Source organism: Salvelinus alpinus, chromosome 13, assembly GCF_045679555.1.
Source record: "Salvelinus alpinus chromosome 13, SLU_Salpinus.1, whole genome shotgun sequence".
NCBI classification, from domain to species: domain Eukaryota; kingdom Metazoa; phylum Chordata; class Actinopteri; order Salmoniformes; family Salmonidae; genus Salvelinus; species Salvelinus alpinus.
In genome coordinates, this window is record NC_092098.1 from 19,188,152 (window position 1) to 19,211,754 (window position 23,603).

A 23,603-nucleotide genomic window follows, 5' to 3' on the forward strand; every position below is an offset into this window, starting at 1 on the left:
TGTAAGATTGCCTAGGTAGATATCCCCCAGTGGCTGACTGAATCTGTGTGGTTGTGTAGGGTGATGGAGGAGACCAGGCGGGCAAAAGGTGAGGTGGAGTGTTCCCTCTACAACACAGAGAGGAGGAGGAAACCTGTACTCAGTGCTACTAAGGTGAGACTCTACACTACTGTCCCACAGCTCTCTATCTCTTTCAGAACAAATTTCCCCTTCCCTTTGTTGATTTATACCAGGTATTCCCAAACTGGGGTACGCCAAATAAAAATGTGATTCACATATATATTTTTTTACAATAATATAAATACAATTAAAATAATTAATTTCTTCACATTTTCAATCAGTCCATTTATATTTTCCAAAGGGGCTATACATTTAGGTGAGTTTTTTTCTCTCGCCTGAGTAGCCTCGTTTCAATGCCAAAAATAAAATTTAACCATCTAGTGTTCAGCGAAATAACAACACAATGTCAAATACAGGTAGCCTAGTCAAATAATTAACATCCAATCACATTAACCGTTACTCTCTCTAGGGAATTCCACTAACGGTCCATATGTAGCCAAACATAGCTGCTGCTCATTCTGCAGTACTACACCTGCACCTGTTGACACAAGTTGTTCTGCTGCCACAAGCACATCCAATGCTAGCATCAGTAATTCCACATTTGTTGTTAGCCCAGCTAGCATGGACACTGACATTTGTGAATCTGATGCAGCCGAAGAGCTACTGACCCCTTACCTGGGAAAGCAACGAACAACAGACGGGACGTTGGACCATCGAAGAGGCGCAAATATGATGAGAACTACATTGATTTGGGGTTCACTTATATTGGGAGTAGTGCCTTTCCTCAGCCACAGTGTGTTATATGTGCAAAAGTATTATCTCACAACTCAATGAAACCTTCGCTCTTGCACAGACATTTAGAAACAAAACATGCCAATTTGAAAAATATGCCACGGAAGTTTTTTGAGTGAGAATTAAGACTACTTTCGAGTAGTAATACATGTATAAAAGCAACAGACACCATTAATAAGAAGGGGCTAGAAGCGTCTTATATGATGAGCTACCAAGTGGCTAGGACAGGCAAGCCCCATACTATTGGACTTAATTCTTCCTGCTGCCGCAGCTATGGGTGGGACAATTCTGGGGGAACAGGCCAAAAAGACTATACAGACAATGTCTTCATCAAACAACAGTTTCACGATGCATCAGTGACATGGCAGGAGATGTTTTGAAACAATTACTGCTTCACATACAAGCCAGTGAATTCTATGCTTTACAGCTGGATGAGTCAACAGACGAGGTTGACCTGGCACAGCTTCTGGTATATGTCCGTTACGTTTATGGGGGGTCAATTAAGGAAGACATCCTCTTCTGCAAACCACTGGAAACCAGGACAACAGGAGAGGATATTTACGCAGGTACTTTCCCGAAACGGATGACACAAACAACTGGATTAGTTATCCCTTTCATGCCCTGCCTCCAGTCCACTTACCGATATCTGAACAAGAGAGCCTCATCGAAATTGCAACAAGCGGTTCTGTGAGAATTTTATCAGAAGCCACTGGCGGATTTCTGGATTTGGCTGCGCTCAGAGTATCCTGCCTTTGCAAATCGCGCTGTTAAGACACTGATGCCCTTTGCAACCACGTACCTATGTGAGAGTGGATTCTCAGCCCCCACTAGCATGAAAACTAAATACAGCCACAGACTGTGTGTGGAAAATGATTTAAGACTGAGACTCTCTCTAATACAACCCAACATTGCAGAGTTATGTGCATCCTTTCAAGTGCACCCTTTTCATTAAACTGTGGTGAGTTATTCACAATTTTCAATTAACAAATAAAGTTTTATATGTAAGATGGATAAATAAAGAGCAAACTAATTTATTATTATTATTTGTGCCCTGGTCCTATAAGAGCTCTTTGTCGCTTCCCATGAGCCGGGTTGTGACAAACTCACACTCATTCTTATGTTTATTAAATGTATAGTGTGTGTGTGGCAGGCTTACAATGATGGAAAAAAACATTTGAGAGTGCTGACCCTGGTGCTAGAGGGGGTACGCAGCTGGAGGTTGAATGTTTGAAGGGGTACGGGACTATAAAAAGTTTGTGAACCACTGGTTTATACCAATAGCTTTACTTTATTTTCTATCATTTAACGACTTCTCACCCCTTCCGACCCTATAGACTGAGGAGCAGGCTCCATGCAAGCGCTCCCTGCGGCGAACCCAGAGGAAGAAGAAGAAGCAGACCAGACCTGCACCAGCGTACCAGACCCGCTCAGCACGAGATCGCCGCCCTGTGGATAGGCGGAGGAACTCTGACAGCCAGATGGACTCAGACAGCGATGGAGAGGTGGGGGGTTGTAGTCTGTTGTTCTTGGAAGTAGCAGAGGCCTTGGTGTTGTCATGTTAGAGGAGGTCTAATCATGTTTCCATGTGTCTACAGGCAGAGGAGCAGGCAGAGGCCAGTGATGCTTCCTCTGATGGGGAAGCACAGTGGCAGAGTGACAGCAGTTCCAGGTAAATGTCTATCATCTCCTAAACAGTCAAAGTTCAACCATAAACACTTTCCCAGGCGTTTCTTTAGATAACAGCAAATATTAGCCAGTTATGCTAACGTTAGCTAGCTATTTAACCAAATGAGAATGTGTAGAATTCCATGGCTGAATGCCTCTACTCTAGATTCAACACAATTTTTTAAAGTCATTCCAATTAGCTACTGTTTTTGATGTAGTTCTCAGGTCAAAAGATTAAAGAAAATTATCACAATTCTAGTACAGTAGCAGCTTGTGTCTAGTTCATGTTGAACATGTATTAGAAGTATGCTAGATCTGATAGCTGTATGATTTTTTCCGTGAACTGTAATATCCGACCTGGCTGAGATGTTGTCTCCGTTTATTTGGTGTTTTCTTCCCCTCTAATCAAAATATGTTATACCTACAACCAAATGGAATGGGTTTTAAATTGAAACATCTTTAATTAGGGTCAAATTTGAACAATTTCAAAATTTTAAATGAATCGTAGTTAACTACAGACCCATGCGATTTAACCAACAACAAAATAATAATTTTGACAGCACTACAAGATAGACATTTCCATACGCCTCTTCTTCCCCTCAGTGTCTCCTCCAGTGACTACTCTGATTGGACAGCTGATGCGGGGATCAACCTCCAGCCCCCCAAGCGTACCAGCAGAAGGCAGGTGCGGCCGCCTGTTGGCTCCAGCAGCTCGGAGGAGGCAGAGGGCCAGGGAGAGGAGGCCAGGAGGAAGCAGGCGGAGGAGAAGAAGAAGCCCAAGCAGACCAAACAGAAGGTGAGCTCACAGAATGTACAGTAGAGACATGGGCATTGGGCAGGGAATGGTGCAGCCAACAGGCTGCTTGAAAATGGTGTATCTCAGTTACTGGCTATACAGACTATAGTGCTTGTAGCTAGTTTATGTGCTGAGGCCTAATGACAGAGGGAAAGTTTCAGTTCCTTAGCATGTGTGATATTGCGTACTGTTTAACCCAGTCTCTTTGTGCTCAGAAACCCAGTTCGTCTCTGTCTCTGGCTGGCTGTGATGCAGAGGAATGGCTTCCCCCGTCCTGGATCATGGAGACCATCCCCCGACGCTCGCCTTTTGTGCCACAGATGGGTGATGAGGTAAGGAACCCTACTGCCTGATGGGCCATATGAGGTTCAGCAGAGTACCCCACAAAATATCTTCACATTTTGACATTAATCTCTACCGCATTTTATACGATAGTGCAAGGTTTGTGTCCTAGTTGATAGACATTGTGGCCTGTATGATGACCCTTCTCTTCCTATTGCTCACCAGCTGATGTACTTCAGGCAGGGCCACCAGGCCTATGTCAGGGCGGTGCGCAGGGCCAAAGCCTACAGCATCAACCCTCAGAAACAGTCCTGGAACAAGCTTAACCTCAGGGTAAGACCAACCCTCAACACTTACTCACACTGCTTCCTTTGTCTACTATATGTTATTTTATGTATTTTGTATGTCCTTCATGGATTCCATATCTTTAATGTGGCCTAGTGTTTTATTCCTCTTATCACCCCCTCTCTCTTTGTCTGTTTTCTCGTCGTTCAGGACCAGGAGTCTGTGAAGGTAGTTGGTATCAAGTATGAAGTGGGCCCCCCCACCCTCTGTTGTCTAAAACTGGCCTTCCTGCACCCCATCTCAGGCAAAATGACCAATGAGTCGTTCTCCCTAAAGTGAGTCATCCATCTTATTCTTTTGTGTGAAAAGAATATAGCAATGAATGACATGTCCTTGTTCTCTCAGGTACCATGACATGCCGGATGTCATTGATTTCCTAGTGCTTCAGCAGTTCTATGACGAAGCTAAAGAGCACAACTGGCAGACAGGTTAGTGTTGCTTCCCTCTGCCACCCTCTCTCCAGCATGCAGAACACAAGCCTGTTAGAGGTTGTGCCCAGTTCACTCCCCTACCTGTTTATCTCCTACACTTCTCTTTGTTCGTGTGCCATGTAAGGAATGTGGTGCACTCTTCCACATGTTTGTGTTCTGTGGGATGTATCGTTTCAGTTCATGCTCCCATACATCCGTGTGGTGATTCACGGACCAGCATGTACTGAAACAAGCATGATTTGTCCCTGCTAGGTATGCGCTTCCGGAGCATCATCGATGACGCCTGGTGGTTTGGCTCAGTGGAGGACCATCAGCCACTCCAGCCAGAGTACCCAGACAGCCTGTTCCAGTGCTACACTGTCAAGTGAGTCAATGTGTACCTTGCATCTCACTGGGTTAAATAGATAGAGATGATACTGTAGACCTCAGCTTACACAGTCTGGAGGGGTACGTCAGTGTTTGCCTCGATAGCTCATACTGTAGCTTACACCCAATAGGAGGAAAATATTAATGTCTTATGATACTGAATGTTAAGTTGCGATTTCTCTTCACTAGGTGGGATAATAGCGAGAGGGAGAAGATGAGCCCTTGGGACATGGAGCCCATTCCTGATGAAGGTTAGTATCACTGCTTCTATCAGTGGCTCCTCAACCATCTCAGACCATCTACTGGATAATGCAGTTTGAGTTTGCATCCAGAATTTACACATTCAAATATCCCTCTAGCTAGCACACTCAATCACTTAACATAACACATGCAGTCTCTGTATTTAGTATGATACTTAAGATTAGGTTATTGATAGTGAGACTGAGCAGCCAGCCAATGACGCAATATGGTCTCTCTGACTGGCATGTTGTGTTCCTCCCCCAGCGGAGTTGCCAGAGGATGTTGGTGACGGGGTGGTGGTGACGGAGGAGGAGGTGAAGGCTCGCCTCTACAGCCCCCAGGAGGGGGAGTGGGGGGCTCACACACGGGACGAGGACTGCCAGAGGGTCATCTTTGGCATCGACGAGCTGCTCACACTGGGTATGTCACCGGTACCACACAGGAAGTCCTGCTTGTCATATTGGACGAATTGAGCCAAGGGTGACCCTGATTTTTAAGTCTCAGTCGATTGTAGTCGGAAGTGGTCTTGGATATGGCGTGGTATTGATTAATGCGTGTGACGTGTCGTGTTTGGGTAGACTTGGCCAAGGCATTTGCATCACCAGTGGACCTGCGGGACTACCCTCTCTACTGCACTGTAGTGGCCTACCCCACTGACCTCAGCACCATCCGCAGACGGCTGGAGAACCGCTTCTACAGGTCAGCACTGGCCTTTCAGCCTGCACCCTGACACACTGCAGTACTTCAGAACCTACTCAGACCAACCACTCACACTGGAATAATCCTTCAAGCCAATTGTAGTTGTTGCTAATCCTCCAGTCAGCCCCATTGTATCTCAGCTGTAATTTGGACTTGGGTATGTTCCAGTTTGAGGAGATCAGTGACTCTCACTCAGCTTATCCCCTCGGGATGTTCATCTCTCCTAGGAGGATCTCGGCTCTGATGTGGGAGGTGCGCTACATCGAGCACAACGCCCGTACTTTCAACGAGCCCCAGAGCCCCATCGTGGCAGCAGCCAAGGTGGTGACTGACGTGCTCCTCCGCTACATCGGGTATGAATGGTGTAGATTTCCCCTTTGTGAAATGGTGACTCATTAAGAACCTAGTTTTGACTGTAAATAAGACCAGCTGTTTTGTTGTTGTGTGTTTTTGTCAGGGACCAAAGCTGCACAGACATCTTAGATCTGTACCACAAGGTGAAGACAGAGCTGAGCAGTGGAGAGGATGAGGTGAAACATGAAGATGTGTGTGTATACACCTCGAGTTCATAGTGATATTTGAATTATCTTGGTGATGTATTACGCAGTACTAAGAGTACATGTGTCTGTGTGTTGGTGTGCAGACTGCTGAGGTGGACATGGACTCTGACACTCCAGGGACCTCCACAGGACAACAGGTAAGGGAAGGATTAATCTCAAACATGGAATATCCGTTGCTGTTGCAATGACTGGGATTCCTGTTCCCCATTATCTCACTTTTCCAATGTTTTTCTGTATCAATCTAACTGGACACCTTCACACTCTCCCACTATCAGCGGGCCAATCCCAGTCCTAAGAAGCGTGGGGTGGTGTTAGATGTGCGTGCTTGGCGGGGCCAGTGTCGGGAACTGCTGCGGCGTATGATGGACGGCCCTGACTCTGAGCCCTTCAGACAGCCTGTGGACCTCTTCACCTACCAAGTAAGGAGGCTCTCCTCCTTCCTTGTTATCATAATCCCTACCAATTATATAACCCCTCACATACAGAAAGGATAACAGCCTGCTACAGGATTAGTGCCTTAGGATCTGAGTGCTTAACAATCTGACATGTTCCCCCACAGTGACATGTTAAAGCTGGAGTCAGTAATGGTGTAACTGACACGTTTGTCATATTACAACAACAAAGATATCATTTTTTCCCCCCTTGGAAATCATTGCATATCATTGTACGTGCAATAGAACAGTAGAGTATGTATTACAATTTTTTGCAAGGTGCTGGAGGCTCTACCATTTCATAAACAAAAACAATAAGAAACGGGCTGGGGGCGAACAGTGGCGCTATTTCTTCTAATGTGGATTCTAACATTAAAGGAAAATTACACCCAAAAACTATCTTTTGGTATAATCCATTGTTGATAGTCCCAAAGTGTTTTGCATGTCAGCGATCACGTTTTCTATATATATAAAACTTTCGAAATACAGCCGGTGTGATGCATTTTGCATCACATGATGCAGAACGCAGCATCATATGATGCTAAATGCATCACACCGGCTGTATTTCTGTATTTTGAAAACTTGATTGGTGACATACATAATATTTTGGGACTATATCAACAATAGACTAATGAAACAAATACCAAAATAGTTTTTGGGTGGAGTTTTCCTTTTAAGGCCTGTTTTCTCTGAGCAAAATAAAACCTGCTCCTGGACTAAAAAGCAATCGTGCTTCTCCTCTGAAGATTCTTTTTACTCCAGGATTAGGCTCAATCTGTGTCTGGGAAACCAGCCCACTATGTTTCATTTCCATCAGAGAAACTGAGGGTCTCATCAGTCTGACTGTTGTGTATCAGAAGTATTACGAACTACCTGTCCTCAATTCTGAGTTAAAGTAACTGTCCAGTGAAAATGTCACTTTTAAAAGTTAATATCCTGTTAACTGATACCCAAATAATGTTGTTGACTCTTATTTGTGGCCAAACCCCACCTACAACAACTTGTATCTCAAACAGACAGTTTAAAAAAATGCTTGCTGTTTCCTCATCGAACATGTCATGGCTGAACTGGCCAACTCGCATTCATATTTTTAATGACCAGTAGATGCCCACACCATTATGTTGTTGGACTGTGCCCACAATCATTCCAACACAGAAAATCATATTTTTCAATTAACATCCTTAAATCACCATTTTTGGAAGGAAAACTTTCACTCTTATTGTAATTAATTCTAGGCAAATATCAGCCCCCGCAGAGAAGCACGAGATTGAACTTCACTCAACTTTGTAGAGTCTTTTCCCCTTAGTTAACACTATAAATGTTTCCCTTTACTGTAGGAATTGTGATCGAATCAATGCAACATATTTTGTTGTAGGCAGAACGCATCGGAGTAGGATTCCATTGCATTGACACTAATGACTCAGCCCGTACTCTACACAGACCAGTGCGCCATAACCACTCAGAGCTCAAGTAGGCCTATTTTTACATTTTAGTCATTTACCACACTCTTATCCAGAGATACTTAGTGCATTCATCTTAAGACAGCTAGGTGGGACGACCACATATCACAGGCATAGAAAGTACATTTTTCCTCAATGTAGTTATTAGTAGTCAGAGCTGTGCAAGGGCATAATTTTCTTTTGGGAGGGGGTGTATGTCAGGGTGAGGAGGATGATTATTGAAGGTAGGGTTTCAGATGTTTTCGGAAGATTGGCAGGGACTCTGCTGTCCTAGCTTTAGGGGGAAGCTGGTTCCACCATTGGGGTGCCAGAACAGAGAAGAGCTTGAACTGGGCATCCGCATAGCAATGTCAGGAGAGTACGTGGTGCTACACCAGTGCAGACCGATCCTCTCCACGTCACCTGGTTGGAGCGGCCTGCCACGTAGGATGCAATCCTAAGGGATACAGGTCTATAGTTTTTCACGGCAGATGAGTCGAGTGTTGGTTTCTTGAGGGGAACACCCAGTGGTCAGGGATGAGTTGATGAGGGAAGTGAGAAGTTCTCCAGAGATGTCGCAGGATGTCATCTGGAGAGAGCGGGGAGAAGAGGTCAAAGCGTAGGGGTAGTTCTGTGTGAGTGAGACCAGTGGACTTAATCGGCTGAGTGAATGAGTAGCGGATGTCGTCAACCTTTTTTCAAAGTGGTTGACAAAGTCGTCCACAGAGAGGGAGGAGAAGGTGGAAAATTGTTTCCTAGGGTTAGTCAGAAGCTTGGAACTTAGTGGTAGAAAGTGACTTTAGCAGCAGATACAGAGGAAGAGAAGGGAGTGAAAGGATGATAGTTTTTGCTCAGCTGCCCGTAGCTCTGTTCTGTAAGCTCGCAATGAGTCACTTAGCCACAGAGCAGGAGGGGAGAGCTGAGCTGTCTTGGAGGAAACGGGACAGTGCGAGTCATAGGATGCGGAAAGGGAGGCGAGTAGGGTCGAAGAGGCAGAATCAGAAGGGAGAGATGATGGGAGAGAGCGAAGATTGAGACTGCGCATGACCCTCTGTGTAGGGGCTGAGTGGGTAGGGTTGGAGGAGAGGGAGACAGAAAAAGGAAACACAGTAGTGATCAGAGACCTGGAGGGGGGTTGCAGTGAGATTAGTAAGCAAACAGCCTCTAGTAAAGGTGAGGTCGAGCATATTACCTGCCTTGTGAGTTGGAGTTGATTGGGAAAGGGTGAGGTCAAGAGGCAAGGAGGTGAATGAGAGTTGGAAAGAAATTTAAGGCAGACGTAAGGGGGTTGAAGTCGCCAAGTGCAAAGAGCGGTGAGCCATCGTCCAGTGACAGCATGCAATTCAAATGAGGAGCTGGACAGGTGAGAGAGAAAAGAGAATCTCCACTTAAGATAAATGAGTAGACCTGTGCCACCACCGCGACGACCAGATGCTCTTGGACTATGAGAGAAAACAGTCAGATGATGAGAGCTGCTGGAGTAGCAGTGTTCTCTGGGGTGATCCATGTGCCCATCAGGGCCAAAAAATAAAGGGACTGAAGGGCAGCATAGGCTGAGATGAACTCTGCGTTCTTGACCGCAGTTGCAAACGCTGCCAGAGACCCGGAATTCCACATGGGTTGTGTGCTCAGGGTACATTAAATTAGAAGGGTTGCAGCCAAGGGGTGATGAGCGTCTGTCTGTAAAGCCTACAGGGAGAGGTTCGAACAGGTATAGAAAACACACACATACATGACAAAGCTACAAAAGAGCAAAATGAGAATCTGTAAATAACTAGTTCAGATACTCAAGTAAGAGAGTGGTGTGGAGCCTTCCTCTCTTTCCTTCCTCAAATAACTCAGCAGAACAATTCTACAGCACCTTCTTTGTTTCAGCGACGGTCTTAGTTTTACAACAAAACCGCCACTGACACAGCTGCCACTGAGAAACCAGCGGAGACTGAAGAACTAACACTAATTGCTAATTGCCTAGCAGAGGTGGAGAGCTCACCTCCCTGTACTAATTGCTGATTGCCTAGGAGAACAATTATACTTATCACTCCTGGAGATATCAGGACTCCTCTAGCTATATGCAAATATACCATTGCCATCTATAGATCTGTGCTATTCACTTTGAACTGGACTGTGTTTACAGCATTACCGGTCTTGAGTAGATGCGCTTGTTTTGAGATCAAAGTGAGGGCTGCATGTAGCCACGTTGTGCACATTTGTTCATATCCTTTGCTAGTTAGTGAGTTATTAGCCCAGTTATATATAATTTGTAGTCAGCAATGGGGGAGTGATTGCTTCCTACAAGAGCACAAAATGTGTACATTTCTAGACCTTTGAAAAGCGAGTCGGGTAAAGAGCTTTTTCTTGTCTTAAAGGGGCAGTGTTGTATTTTGAGCCAATAGGCAGAGGCTAACATTTGTCTTATTCTCTGTAATAATGGTATGGGAATAATAATGCATTTAATTTTGTAAAGTGGTTTCTTACATCAAACAACACAACGTTTTCAGTCACCTTGTCTGAAGGACAAATGGATTAACAGGTTAATGTCAAGCCTTGCATATTTTTTTTTCTAAAATCTCATGGAATGTAGGCCTAAATTGAACACCAGACATTGGATGCTACTGTAGGCTGAATGATAGAACAGCTAGCCGAAAAAAAATTACTTGAGTGAACATTGCTTATAGGTCATATTTCATAGAAATCTGGAAACACTGGACAGTTACTTTGTGGTTTCAGATGTCCTAAACACTGCACTCTCTCCCTCCTCTCCCAGGACTATCGAGACATCATAGACACTCCCATGGACCTGGGGACTGTAACAGAGACTCTGATCATCGGGAACTACGAGAACCCCATGGAGTTTGCCAAAGATGTCCGCCTCATTTTCAGCAACTCCAAGGCCTACACGCCCAACAAGAAGTCACAGGTTAGTGTACTGATTCTGACAAGATTTTCAATGAGGATACATTTTTTGGGTTGCACCTCAACTAACGTTGATTGGTTGAGTGCCCTTGAGTTCTTTTCAAGATTCAAGGGGGGAAAGAAATGCGGTGGGTCAGCTGTATCTCAACAATTTATAACCCTGACCCTTATACAGTGCCTTCAGAAAGTATTCACACCCCTTAACTTTTTCCACGTTTTCTTGTTACAGCCTGAATTTACATTGATACAATTGAGATGTCACTGGCCTACACACAATACCCCATAATATCAAAGTAGAATCAGGTTTTTATACATTTTTACAAATTAATTAAAAATTAAAAGCTGAAATGTCTTGAGTCAATAAGTATTCAACACTTTTGCATCGCAGTGCTAGCTGTGCCACTAGAGATTCTGGGTTCGAGTCCAGGCTCTGTCGCAGCCGGCCGCGACCGGGAGACCCATGGGGCGGCAAACAATTGGCCCAGCGTCTTCCGGGTTAGGGGAGGGTTTGGCCGGCAGGGATATTCTTGTCCCATCGAGCACTGCGACTCCAGTGGCGGGCCTGGGAGCAGTGCACGCTGACACGGTCGCCAGGTGCGCTGTTTTTTCTCTGACACATTGGTGTGGCTGGCTTCCGGGTTAAGTGGGCATTGTGTCAAGAAGCAGTGCGGCTTGGTTGGGTTGTGTTTCGGAGGACGCACGGCTCTCGCCCTTCGCCTCTCCCGAGTCCGTACTGGAGTTGCAGCGAGACAAGACTGTAACTACGAATTGGATCCCACGAAATCGGGGAGAATACCGGGGGTAAAATTAATTATAAATTATTATATAAATAAAAGCTTCTTTTTTTTCTTTAAAAAAAAAGTATTCAACTCCTTTTGTAATGGCTGAACCAGACTTGTGGAGGTCTACAATTTATTTTCTGAGGTCTTGGCTGATTTCTTTAGATTTTCCCATGATGTCAAGCAAAGAGGCACTGAGTTTGAAGGTAGGCCTTGAAATACATCCACAGGTACCCCTCCAATTGACTCAAATGATGTCAAGTAGCCTATCAGAAGCTTCTAAAGCCATGACATCATCTGGAATTTTCCAAGCTGTTTAAAGGCACAGTCAACTTAGTGTATGTAAACTTCTGACCCACTGGAATTGTGATACAGTGAAATAATCTGTCTGTAAACAATTGTTGGAAAAATGGCTTATGTCATGCACAAAGTAGATGTCCTAACCGACTTGCCAAAACTATAGTTTGTTAACAAGAAATTTGTGGAGTGGTTGATAAACAAGTTTTAATGACTCCATCCTAAGTGTATGTAAACTTCCAACTTCAACTGTACTTACCCAGAAAGGTGATTCTGACATGTATTGACTCAGGGGTGTGAATACTTATGTAAATTAGATTCCTGCATTTCATTTTCAATACATTTGCAAAAATTTCTCAAAACATGTATTTGCTTTGTCATCATGGGGTATTGTGTATAGAATTTTGAATTCAGGCTGTAACAACAAAATGTGGAATAATGAATACTTTCTGAAGGCACACTGTGTTTTGTGAGAGAATGGTATTTTTGATCTTCATTGTTTCATCTTCAGATCTACACCATGACCCTGAGCCTATCAGCCTTCTTTGAAAGACAAATCATCTCCATCATCTCGGATTACAAATCTGCAGTCCAGAACCAGCGGAGGAAGAGTCGCCAGAGTGTCAGCTACAGGAAGAGACTGCACAGCGGAGGCAGCTCCCTTGCCACCAGCCAACCCTCCAGGTACTGGCCTGGCTGGAACCCCTCTCTACAACTCTTAAATCCACTGTAATAACCCCAACTATTATGTACCACTCCTTGTAGGATCTATTCAGATTCCACCTAAAACACTATGTCTTGGTGTCTCTTTAACTCTAGTCCTAAAGGGAAGCACAAGTCAAGGAAGAAACCAACACCAAAAGAATTACAGACCTCATCCAAGAAGCGTTCTCGCAGGCCATCTCAAGGTAACACTCTTGTCGTGAGTGTATGTTTGTGTCGCTGTGTGGCGGTATGTGTTTTAGAGAAGTGTGAAATGTGGGTTGGGTGGTTACGTGACGTGCTGCTGTTGTTGCAGCGTCAGAGACGAGCAGCGTGATGGTGGATGAGGACAGCCAACCCTCGTCATCGTCTAACTCAGGGACAGGAAGCCACAGTGGGGGTCCAGGGGCCGACCGTGTCACCCGCAGCCAAACCACTCCCGTCAAGAACTCAGGTATTACTACACAGGGTAACCAACACCAGCAGGCAGTGGATAAATAGTCCTTCATAGATAGAGCTGTTTCACCAAGCTATCTAGACAAATGTATGATTTTGCCAACTGCTTAAATGTTTGGAGTCAGCCTGGTTAAATCGCAGCAGTTAATGACATCATTACTATGTTTTCACTGCTGCCAAAATCACACAATTAGAAAGGGTTATCATGTAAGTCTACTTGGCAGCAGTTACTGGAGGCTACTTTAGTAGGTGTTGCTGTGCTATGTTTAACAGGGAGGCATTGTGTGCCTCTCTCTCTCCCCCCAGAGGGTAACAGACCTCTCACTAACGGCACCAGACAGAGCCACAGGAGACGAGTGCTGAAGGAGGATGAGGGAGAGGGATCTGGAGGATCCAATAGCTCATCTTCGTCATCGTCTTCCTCGTCTTCCTCATCATCCTCCTCCTCCTCCTCATCAGACAGTGAATCGGACAGTGAGTCGGAGGTTGGAAAGTTTGTGGACGGGGGAGATCACGACTACAGCAAAGCTCCCCGCTTAAAAATGGGCCTCAAGGGCAAGATGGCCGTCTCTGGGAAGAGGATGCTGGAAGAAGAGGAGGCTCCAGAAAGAGCCAAGAGAGCACGAGTCCAGGCAGAGGAGCATGAAGAGGAGGATGAAGACGAACAAGGTGAAGACGAGGAGGAAGAGGGGGAACAGCCACCGCAGCAAGAGGAAGGGAGGGCGCCTGAGGACGAAGAGGAGGAGCCTGAGGACGAAGATGAGCCTGAGGAAAAGGAGGAATCAGAAGAGGAGGAGGACTCAGAACAGGGTGAGGGTGGGGCAGAGGGCGGTCAGAAAAGCAGCAGCCGCAGTAAGTCTGGTCAGGTGAACACTCGGAACCAGGGCCGCAGGACAGTGTTGTACAACGATGAGTCAGACGACGAGTCAGGGACCACAGAGGACCCACTCAACCTAGGCATGTCCCGCTCAGGACGGGTACGCCGCATGACCGAAAAGGCCCGGGTCAGCCACCTTATGGGCTGGAACCACTGACTCACACAGCCCCCTCAAACCACCTTAAACTGGGCCTTCTAACCCCTACCAACCACCTATCTACCTTACCCACCAGGAGTGAGACTGGAGACTGTACAATTGACTAAATTAATACTTCAGGGATTTTGCTTTACTTTTTTTATTGATTTTTGTATCATTTTGCTTTGTGTACGAGACTGTTTACGACTCTACTGGCAGTGGTGCTCCTTATCTTGCCAAGGAATCTCCCTCCCTGGTCTTCAAAGCTACTCATCAACATGGACCCACAAGTCAACTCACTCACCTCCGCCTTACTTACTGCTCTCCTGGGCCTTAAAGACTCCTCTTACTCCTCCGCTTTTATCAACTCATAACTCTTCTCCTTCTCATCCTCAGTTTTCCTCCCCCATCTTTCTCTTACCCTCCTTCTCACCTCCGATCTTCCTGATCATACAACAACAAAGGTTCAAGAGATGCCAAAAACTGGTGCTCATATGTTATAGCTCAAGGAGACTAAGCTCTGCTGTCCTCTACATCTGGATGACAGACAGACTGATGCTCCCTTTACTTCTCTCTGTTTGTGTTCTGTCTGAACAGTACAGTACATCTCTCCCTAAATGACCCTCTTCCACATGACCCCCTCTCAGTGTTGGGTTGTCTGATTGACGCTAACCCTCCCACTATGCTTCATCCTCCCCAACCCCCATCCTTCACTTTGGGAGGTCAACTCTGGTGTGCTCATTCACTGCATTAATGAATCTATTTTTAGGCATCCAGGCTAGGTCTTAGAGGACTGCTGTGTCTGTGGGTTTTAGTTCTCAGACTTTATCTTTGCGTGGGAACTTATTGATTCTAATTAGTTGAGGTGGTGACTTCTTTCATCATTAATTATGTCTACTCATAAAATGCTGCATGCCTACAATACAATGTTCCGCCATTGAATCAGAGGCAGACGTACCTCCTTAGTTAACTCCTGGGCCACTGAATGTTCTCAATGCTATATCCCCCGTAATCCTTATCAATTCTATAGAGTTTGTATATTTGCACATACAATAGGTAAATAGAGGCTTTGCCGTATCCTCTTCCTGTAGCGTGTGGTTATTATGGTTGAGTGATGTCTAGTATGGTAGCTAGTGTAGTGAAAGAGTGTGGGTAATTGGAAAGGAGAAATGCAAAGCGATTGTATAAGGGTCTACCATTGAGTTCTATTTCTATTGGTTGGAACATACTTTCATTGATCTAAATCAAATGCACACATTAATTTTTAACTTCCAGGGCACTGTCCTTCAACCCAGCATGTTCAAACCAGTCATTGGTTCAAACACAAACCAAAGTGCATCATGGTACTTTGGGGAGAGGCTCGCCCATAGCCACCACTCACTTCCACCTCATACTGAAAAGGACATTTTTTTACTACAGAAATATTTATATTTTTTCACTGTATTATACACTTTGCAATTATTCCTTAGCTAATATTAATGATGGTGAAATGTTTGCACATGTATCTATTGTATGTGGCAGCTGAATTTGAGATGGCTTTTGTTGGGCTGAGTATGCTATCCTGCCCTCTGATTTTACTCTTAATCACAATATTGGATGACCAGACAAGCCACAAAGAGCAAAGGACAGATTTCGCTCCATGCAGTTCTAAACAACGAAGGACTTTTTATTTGTGTGTACAAAGCGCAGATAAATTGTGCCAATAATATTCAACACATTTGCATACAAATACACCTGTTCTGGGCTGTTTTGTGATAGATTTTGTTGTTGTGAGCATTATTGAACCAGAGGGTTGTGTTTGCTTGGTCAAAGGTCGGAGGGTCCGACACAGCTAAGCCACTTGGCAACGTTGCCTAAGAAACAGAAACTAAGGCTACAGACAGCCAGGTTCTCTTCTCTCCTTCCACTTCCTAACATAAGGTGCTCTGTGTGTGTCATACGCTAAGTGTTCCAGGACTTAGCCCTCTGCTCCCCATTCCCCCAGGATCCACCCGGCTCCACTACCCCATGATTCCCCTACTACACTCTGGTTTAGGGTCTCTGAAATACCCCTTAGGTGTCATCTGATGGGCCATGCTACTGCTAGTCATGTTGCCACACTAGGGAAAGAGATGGGACTGCAATCAAGGTTTTCGTTAGTTAATCGCGAGACAGCAGTAACTCGTCTGCAAACTGTGTGGGTATAGTTTGAAAAGACATCACTTGGGCCAATGGATAAATCCCTACTCAATAATTTGTGAACATGTTCTCTTAATATAATAGATGGTAAATGGACTTGCCTTTAAGCAGCAGATTAGTAATTTCTGAATCCAGCAATGATGACATTCTAGGTGTAATAATAAACGTGACTTTTTTTTCTACACAATATTTTTGATTGTGTTTGTTTTTTAAAATAAAGGAGCGACATAGATTTTCTCCCAACTTGGTGCCCCTGGTATTTGGCTCATTCCGTCACATTCTCTAAACACAATACAAACATGCCCACTTTAATCACCATAGAAAAACATGATATATAATGTTCTGTCACTTCTCATGGCAAAATGGTACTGTGAATTCACACTTCCTCTGTGTTTCAGCCATTTTCTCCTGTACCTCATTTGTTTTCCCAGACCCCATGCTGTTGACGTGTTATTGTTTGAGTCATCACGGCAGGATTTTCACATCCTGCCAGTCAACACACTTGGCACAAGCTGAGCTGCCACTCTTCACCAGGCCCTGTGTATTCCACAATAGCCACTCTTGTCTGGCTGTTTAAAACCCATCCCTGGCTTGGTGAGTCATCTCTGGCTGCCCCCTCAAAGAGCCATGATGATGAGTCATAAAGATGCACCATGGGCCATATCTCTGCAGTGATGTCAGTCCCACCCGCCTCTGCCCCTGACTACCCCACACCACTGTCCCACAGTTACCTGCTCTATCTCAGAGAGAGTGAGGAGGAGGAGTAGCAGCCTACGTGTTGGATAGGGTATGGAAGCTAGGAGGAGAGTGGACAAGTCTGGTGATATGGTTGGTTGGTTATCAGCCAGTTAGCCTTGTGATGGAGGTACCTCCACTAGATAATGCACTGAAGACTGGAGAGATGAGTCAGACACTCAGCTAGCAACAATACTTAACAATCCTCTGACGCATGGTGCTTCAGCACGCCCAGAAAGACTGCAGTGGTGTTGAGGGTCTCTGGATGGAAACAGGCAAATGTATCAATTTGGGCTATTATAAAAGTGTAAAAATATAAAGTGTTACTTCCTCTTGAATGCTGAAGTCACCTCCTGTCAGAAAGCCATGATAATTACATTCAACATCAACCAGATACTTTTCACTCCAGGGCAATCAGCATCACTGTCTAGAGGCTGTATGCAAGTAATCTGAGGATGTTTAAATGTATGAGGTTTATTATCAAAATGACCATACAAATTGAGCAAATATTTGATTATGAATGGGGATACAGAGATCATGAAAATGCATGATGTTTCTCTACCGATACATGACAGTAGCTCCAGATAAAGTTCCGATAATGAGACAAAATGATTATACCTAAAGAATCCCAACATAGATTACTGTATTACAATTTACAATCAACGCTATGGTATATGAGAAGTACCAGATTACTGCACAGTTACATTTACATTAGACTTTCATCTATATCGAATTGGTGAATCACACATACATCCGATACATCTATAGTTCACTAATTAACAACAAGGTTGCGTACGTTTACATTGTGCTTCAGATTCAATTGCCCGTTTGGGTAACTCACCTACTGCCACGCCTGTGCTGAAAATACATTTTGTGGGTCTTTTACAAATGACCTCTTGGGTATCTTTAACAATGAAATGGCACACAGAAATAAGTAACAGTGAATCTATGTTTGCTGTGAGTGTCATTCTGTCTCACAGTTACAACTTAGATCTCTAACTGTTACTTCTAAATACTACCACATAACGAAACTGAGGGGTGATAGTTTAAAACACTTTGGAATCTGTCTTTCATCTTAACAACCCTGATTTCGCCCTGATATATTCATGTAGTCACTCATTAGACACTCAAACATTTACCAAGGATGCAATCAGACATTAACACCCAGAAAACAAATCAATATGTACTCTACGTCACATTTTCCCAAGACCTAAGTACAGCTGATGATGTCATATCAAGATTTGTGACGTTACAATACAATATTAAAGGTAGATTCAGCGATATGACAGCATAGTGGGTCAATTTCCCGCAAGAACTAAGAGCGTTAAAGCGTGAGGCTCAACTTCTCTGGTGTTTCAGTGCACTGACTACAATGCTGTGAACAGCTTAAAGCAAACCTGTGCACATGCGCAAATACTGTGTGTGACTAGTCTTGCATCTCAATATTTTGGGGGGACAATGTTTTAAATTGATCCTTTATTTAAATAGGCAAGTCAGTTAAGAACAAATTCTTATTTACAATGACTGCCTACCAGGGAACAATGGGTTAACTGCCTTGTTCAGGGGCAGAACGACAGATTTCTACCTTGTCAACTCAGGGAATCAATCCAGCAACCTTTCGGTTACTGGCCCAATGCTCTAACCACTAGGCTACCTGCTGTCCCTGTGGTGTTGCTCATGGCAAAGTAATTTAGCTGAGTCTACCTTTAAACACAAGTATGATCACTTCAAGAAAGTTAATTCACTTACATTCGTGAAGAACAACTCATCAGGTTTTCTCTAAAATACAGCACAGTTTTTTGGCTTGATCAGATACTGTCTAATTTGAACATAATGTGTTGTGATTTTGGTCTACATCAACTATGGTATGTCTAATTATTTTGAAGTGTTTATACCTTCATCCACTGCAGCATACTTGCCCGTCCTCTACCTCACTATAGTATATGATAAGAAATGTTCAGTCAACTGTTCATACAGTATTTCTGTCATGTTTGAACAACTTTGTCATTCATTGACAGTACAGGATCCCCGTGTCACAGGAAGGTAACAAAGACAAAGCCTAGCCTGCTGCTGCAGCTGAAACAGCCACGTAAACTGTAATTTCCCTCTGTGACATTTTCCCTTGCAGCTTGCTCTCAGTGAGTAATCAGCTATTCTCTCTCCCATTCAAAACATTTTTCATTTGAAAAGAGTGACGTGGTGGCCTTTATCCAAAGATAAAGCTCCAACTCTCCCCATTTTGTGTCCGCTGTCTCACGTCATAGGCAGCGTCTTTTCAAAGCATTGAACAAATTGCGCTCATGCCTCTTTTCTTTTTTAAATCAATTTTGTGCCTCTGGATACAGAGTAGAACCATATAGAATGCAGCCCACATGCTCTCCCCCACTCACATGCTGGGGCTACACCAGGCCGGTCTGCATGTGGACATGTAAAGGGTAGGGGTGGTAAAGCAGGGGTGGCTGTGCTGCCTGGGGAATGTAGTAGCTGCTGAATATGGGGTCAGCCATGTATGGCGCAGGCTGGTAGAAGCAGGTGACGTTGGCAGTGTTGGGGATGGCGTTCTGTTCCCCCAGCACCCTCAGAGCCAGGACAGTGATCATATTGAGTGTCTGCCTCCTCTCATGTCCCATCAGACACACTGTACTCTCATCTATCACCCGACGCAGGGTCATCAGATAGTCATACTTGCTCGTCTCCTCGTCGCCAACAAAGTGGCAGCGCAGGTAGGCCTCGATCTTGCGCTGCTGCTCGCTAACGTCAGGAAAGTCAATAAAGAAGCGGGAGCACATGTAGCGCTCTAGGGACTTGATCTCTGTCTCGCTGGCTGGCCTGAAGTTCCTCACCAGCAGGTCACTATACTTCAGAAGCCCACCTCCTCTGATCTCCTCTGGGTTATGGGTGGCAATCAGTCGGAAACGCAGATGATCCATGGCTTGCTCAAAGTCCCCGTACATGCACTCTGCTACCACAGTGATGCTGGCCTTGTCCCTTGGGGCCGAACTTGCCCCTGCCCGTGGACAGACTGTGGTTGTCTCTGGTGGCGCTAGTTCCTGAGTAGCAGCAGGTTCAGTCTCTGGGACTCGGTTCCCTGTTGTTTGAAGGGACAATGATTCCTCAGAAGCATCTGAGTCTGGAGGCTTTTTTGAATATTTCACCCTGACTATTTGTTCTACGGTACGGGGTGAGATGTTTTTATCCTGGGATGAAACGGCTGGAGTAAGGTGGTCTGTGAATGTTTTAGTGCCCTCTGCGTTCCTTTGTCTGGACACTGAGGAAGATGAATAATGGCCTTGATCAGTGTCTAATAAAGAGTGATTTGGTTGAGGTGTTGGAAGTATTTCTATAGGCTCAAACAGCTGTGTTGTAAGATCTGACAAATCTTTTAACAAAGACCATTTTTCAGGGAGTGATGAGATGCTGCTCATCTTCCGTGACATCTTCCTTGGTGGTTTAGGTGAGGGGCAATAGTCAGGGACAATTCCCTGGGATGTATTACAGGTTTTCTTGGCTGGCGGAGGGAATAAATGTTCAAGATGTACATTTTGTGTGACAGCAGTGCAGGATTGGGATGTGGATTGAGGCATCACTTGAAGTTGCTCTTGCACTGAGTTCTCTGTGAGCAACACTGGGGATGGCTTGATGTCTTTTGACTCAGAGATCAGTGACTCCTCTATGTTACTTTGAGGGTTTACAGATATATTTGACACCAGAGGTTCCATCACGTCTGTCAATATTTTGGAGGAGGATATAAGTGAGGGATAATCTGTATTCTGAACAAATTGCATTTTTTCCTCTACTCTTATCTCAAGTACTGTATCAACCTTTACCACCTCCTCCTCTTCTACCTCTTCCTCATTCTCCAGAGTTCCAAGGTCTAGCTCTGCTCTCTCTATCTCTAACACTTCCAGTGGCTCTTGTTTTCCAGTTGCATGCACATTCATCGGATGCGATGATTCTTCCTCTTTAACAACAACCTGTTCACTGTGGCACGGACTGTCAGCGAAGCGAGTCATCATTGAATCTTTGTCTTTATCCTCTTTTAGATTCTCAGAGGTGGAAGAATACTGGGGTACCATTATGGTTTTCTCTGCCCCTCTATCTGGATGTAACACAATGCCATTGTGTGACTCCAATCCCTCACACTGAACTCCTTGCCTCCTCTCAGTCTCCCAGTATGACTCCAGCATATGGTCCAATATAATCTGGAAGGAGTCCACACTGAACTCAAACTGGCGTCGCAGGGAACTTACAAACCTGAGCCCCACTGTTTTACCCCTGTTATTGGACAGTGAGATAAGGCTCCAGCGGTCGTGCTCATTGAAGACCTTGACCATCTTCTGCACATAGGCCTCCTTCATGGTGAGGCAGGTGATCTTGCGTCTGTTAACCCCACGGGGAAGGAGGTCACGCAGGCTGCCCAGCACCACCTCCTTGATGACCTGGAAGTCCTCCTGTCTGGGCAGCTCCACTCCAAAGATGATGTCCAGGTCTCTGTAGCCCGTGCCGTTGTCCCTGACCATCACATGGCTGGCGGTGGAGCCATTGAGGCGGATGTCTCTGACCCTGATCTCCCTCTCCAACAGCCGGTCCTTCACTACGTGGATGATGTCCTTGGGTCTAACCTCCAGGGTGGGGAAGTTTCCTCTGCCGTGGATGGGTATTACCTCTGTCAACACCTGGTCCAAAGTCTGGACTTGCTCCAGAGTCAAGTTGTGGAATCTTCTATCCATTTGGAGATCAATTATCTTGGGTTTAACTGCAAAAGGAGACAATATTGTATTTGGAAGAAGCTGGGTAATTTCATGCAACAAAATGTGTGTTCAATGGGAAACATTTGAATGTGTTTTATGACAAGTGAAGAAATACTACTAAGTAATTCATAGTATCATTCATTCACATTGAGTTCAGGGGTGTCTGAAACACAAGAGACACCAAAGACACAGATTGCACAATTAAAAACGAAAAAATATGTCTTGTTACTACTACGCATAAGAGCGGTACACGCACACAGATACACATGCACACAGGGGGGTGGAAGATGTAAAATAAAAAATTCAACAGGAAGGTGACCAGCTTGGAACTTTCTCTTAGAGGATAAGTAATATGACTGAGCATACCTTGACCTTGTTTGCACTTGATCCTGTGATTTGAGGTTATAATGGTTTTATTGTCAACTTAGTAATTGATAAATGAACTCATTGACTAATACTCTTGTGTATAAACAAATCAATAAGGCTATGTAAACATTTTAAAACGATATCCCACAAATCTGGTTAGTTTACTTTTACAGATTTAACTTGAACAGTGGTGGGAGCTCAACACCTGGGGTATATATAGTCTACTTTCCCTCATGTTCCAAAAGTTTGCAAGGACAGTTCTTATGGAATCCATCATGTACTAGAATAATAGTCGCATGCTGCAGAATTTTGGTCTCATGTGCAACCCCATCTCGCCAGCCCGCCCGCCTGCTCCCACTCTTTAGATAAAACCGTATGAGTCATACAGTCACTGAATAAAGCACCTCTCGCTGCGTCTTCTCTTGGATTTTCTGCATGCATGTAAAAAACATAGTCGCCACTTCTCACATATTCACAATTTCTTGTTGTATATTTGAGACATTTGCAATACAAATATTGTATAAAGGCTAAAGCCGGGAGTGTTGTTCTTGATAATCAGATTCGATCTAGTAAAATATTGTGTAGGCTAGCCTATCAATCAGTTCTCTTGAGTTTTTATTTTATTTTACAGTCATTTTTAGCCTATATTCATCGAAATGATGCTGCATGTGCACAGTCTATGCAATTTACCAAAATAATATTTACAAACCCGTTATTAGTCTAGTAAACACTCACAGACTACGTAGGCTATATAAAAATGATTAACAACAAATATTTTATTGAACAGAAACTAATAAAATAGCCTATTTAAAATAAAAAATAAAACATGTTGAGTTTAGCCTACACCTATTCTTCCACGTCTTCACCTGATGCAATATTGTAATATATATATTGTATAATTTACACACTGGCCAACACTGTTTGCTATTGTTTAATCAATCCGTGGGCAATGCATTTCATTAGCCTACCAAATGTGCATTTGATTGATATTGACATTTTAAAAAAATAAGCACAAACCTTATGCATTTCGAAATGATTCCTGTATTAAATGTAGCATGACAATGATCATACAATTAAATCATAGACTTTAGCCTACTCACCTGACTGCTGAGGAAAGGGTATAACTTAGCCAAAGTATAGTAAGCAAAACAACAATAAGTGATATCCAACAGGTTAAATTGGGATCTCCGACCTGTATACACCGTGCACAGTGCGCTATTATCTTTAGAAGATGTAGGTTCGTGCTTGATCGCTGTCCAACCCAACACGACAGTGGCGCTTAAGGAAACAAACTGAAGTTCTACAGC

At 44.3% G+C, this 23,603-nt stretch overlaps 2 protein-coding genes across 4 annotated transcripts in view; one reads left to right on the forward strand and one right to left on the reverse strand.

Moving 5' to 3' along the window:
- LOC139537270 (bromodomain and WD repeat-containing protein 3-like) overlaps nucleotides 1–16,687 on the forward strand; it is a 29,405-nt gene extending 12,718 nt beyond the window's left edge. Inside the window, exons 20-40 of one of the 3 annotated variants that reach the window (XM_071338392.1) lie at nucleotides 60–153; nucleotides 2,187–2,354; nucleotides 2,448–2,521; nucleotides 3,121–3,313; nucleotides 3,529–3,645; nucleotides 3,821–3,928; nucleotides 4,091–4,215; nucleotides 4,286–4,368; nucleotides 4,624–4,735; nucleotides 4,927–4,988; nucleotides 5,242–5,397; nucleotides 5,556–5,676; nucleotides 5,904–6,029; nucleotides 6,134–6,221; nucleotides 6,320–6,373; nucleotides 6,512–6,655; nucleotides 10,871–11,023; nucleotides 12,607–12,779; nucleotides 12,915–13,003; nucleotides 13,114–13,251; nucleotides 13,560–16,687. In XM_071338392.1, the coding sequence (XP_071194493.1) occupies nucleotides 60–153; nucleotides 2,187–2,354; nucleotides 2,448–2,521; nucleotides 3,121–3,313; nucleotides 3,529–3,645; nucleotides 3,821–3,928; nucleotides 4,091–4,215; nucleotides 4,286–4,368; nucleotides 4,624–4,735; nucleotides 4,927–4,988; nucleotides 5,242–5,397; nucleotides 5,556–5,676; nucleotides 5,904–6,029; nucleotides 6,134–6,221; nucleotides 6,320–6,373; nucleotides 6,512–6,655; nucleotides 10,871–11,023; nucleotides 12,607–12,779; nucleotides 12,915–13,003; nucleotides 13,114–13,251; nucleotides 13,560–14,287 (3,106 nt within the window). In that variant the 3' untranslated portion in view covers nucleotides 14,288–16,687. Of the gene's footprint in view, nucleotides 1–59; nucleotides 154–2,186; nucleotides 2,355–2,447; nucleotides 2,522–3,120; nucleotides 3,314–3,528; nucleotides 3,646–3,820; nucleotides 3,929–4,090; nucleotides 4,216–4,285; nucleotides 4,369–4,623; nucleotides 4,736–4,926; nucleotides 4,989–5,241; nucleotides 5,398–5,555; nucleotides 5,677–5,903; nucleotides 6,030–6,133; nucleotides 6,224–6,319; nucleotides 6,374–6,511; nucleotides 6,656–10,870; nucleotides 11,024–12,606; nucleotides 12,780–12,914; nucleotides 13,004–13,113; nucleotides 13,252–13,559 lie in introns of those variants that run through there. The other 2 variants (XM_071338394.1, XR_011667497.1) reach the window with 2 other exon arrangements.
- A 946-nt stretch (nucleotides 16,688–17,633) lies between these two features.
- On the reverse strand, nucleotides 17,634–23,603 carry LOC139537271 (uncharacterized). The gene is made up of 2 exons (XM_071338395.1): nucleotides 23,397–23,603; nucleotides 17,634–21,935 (listed from the first exon to the last, which is right to left on the reverse strand). The coding sequence occupies exon 2, from the start codon at nucleotides 21,907–21,909 to the stop codon at nucleotides 19,579–19,581; it is 2,331 nt and encodes a 776-aa protein (XP_071194496.1). The 5' UTR covers nucleotides 21,910–21,935; nucleotides 23,397–23,603; the 3' UTR covers nucleotides 17,634–19,578.

Bases quoted from the DNA above. Each gene is read 5' to 3' on its own strand.
- LOC139537271 (XM_071338395.1), bottom strand. From the start codon at position 21,909: ATGGATAGAAGATTCCACAACTTGACTCTGGAGCAAGTCCAGACTTTG.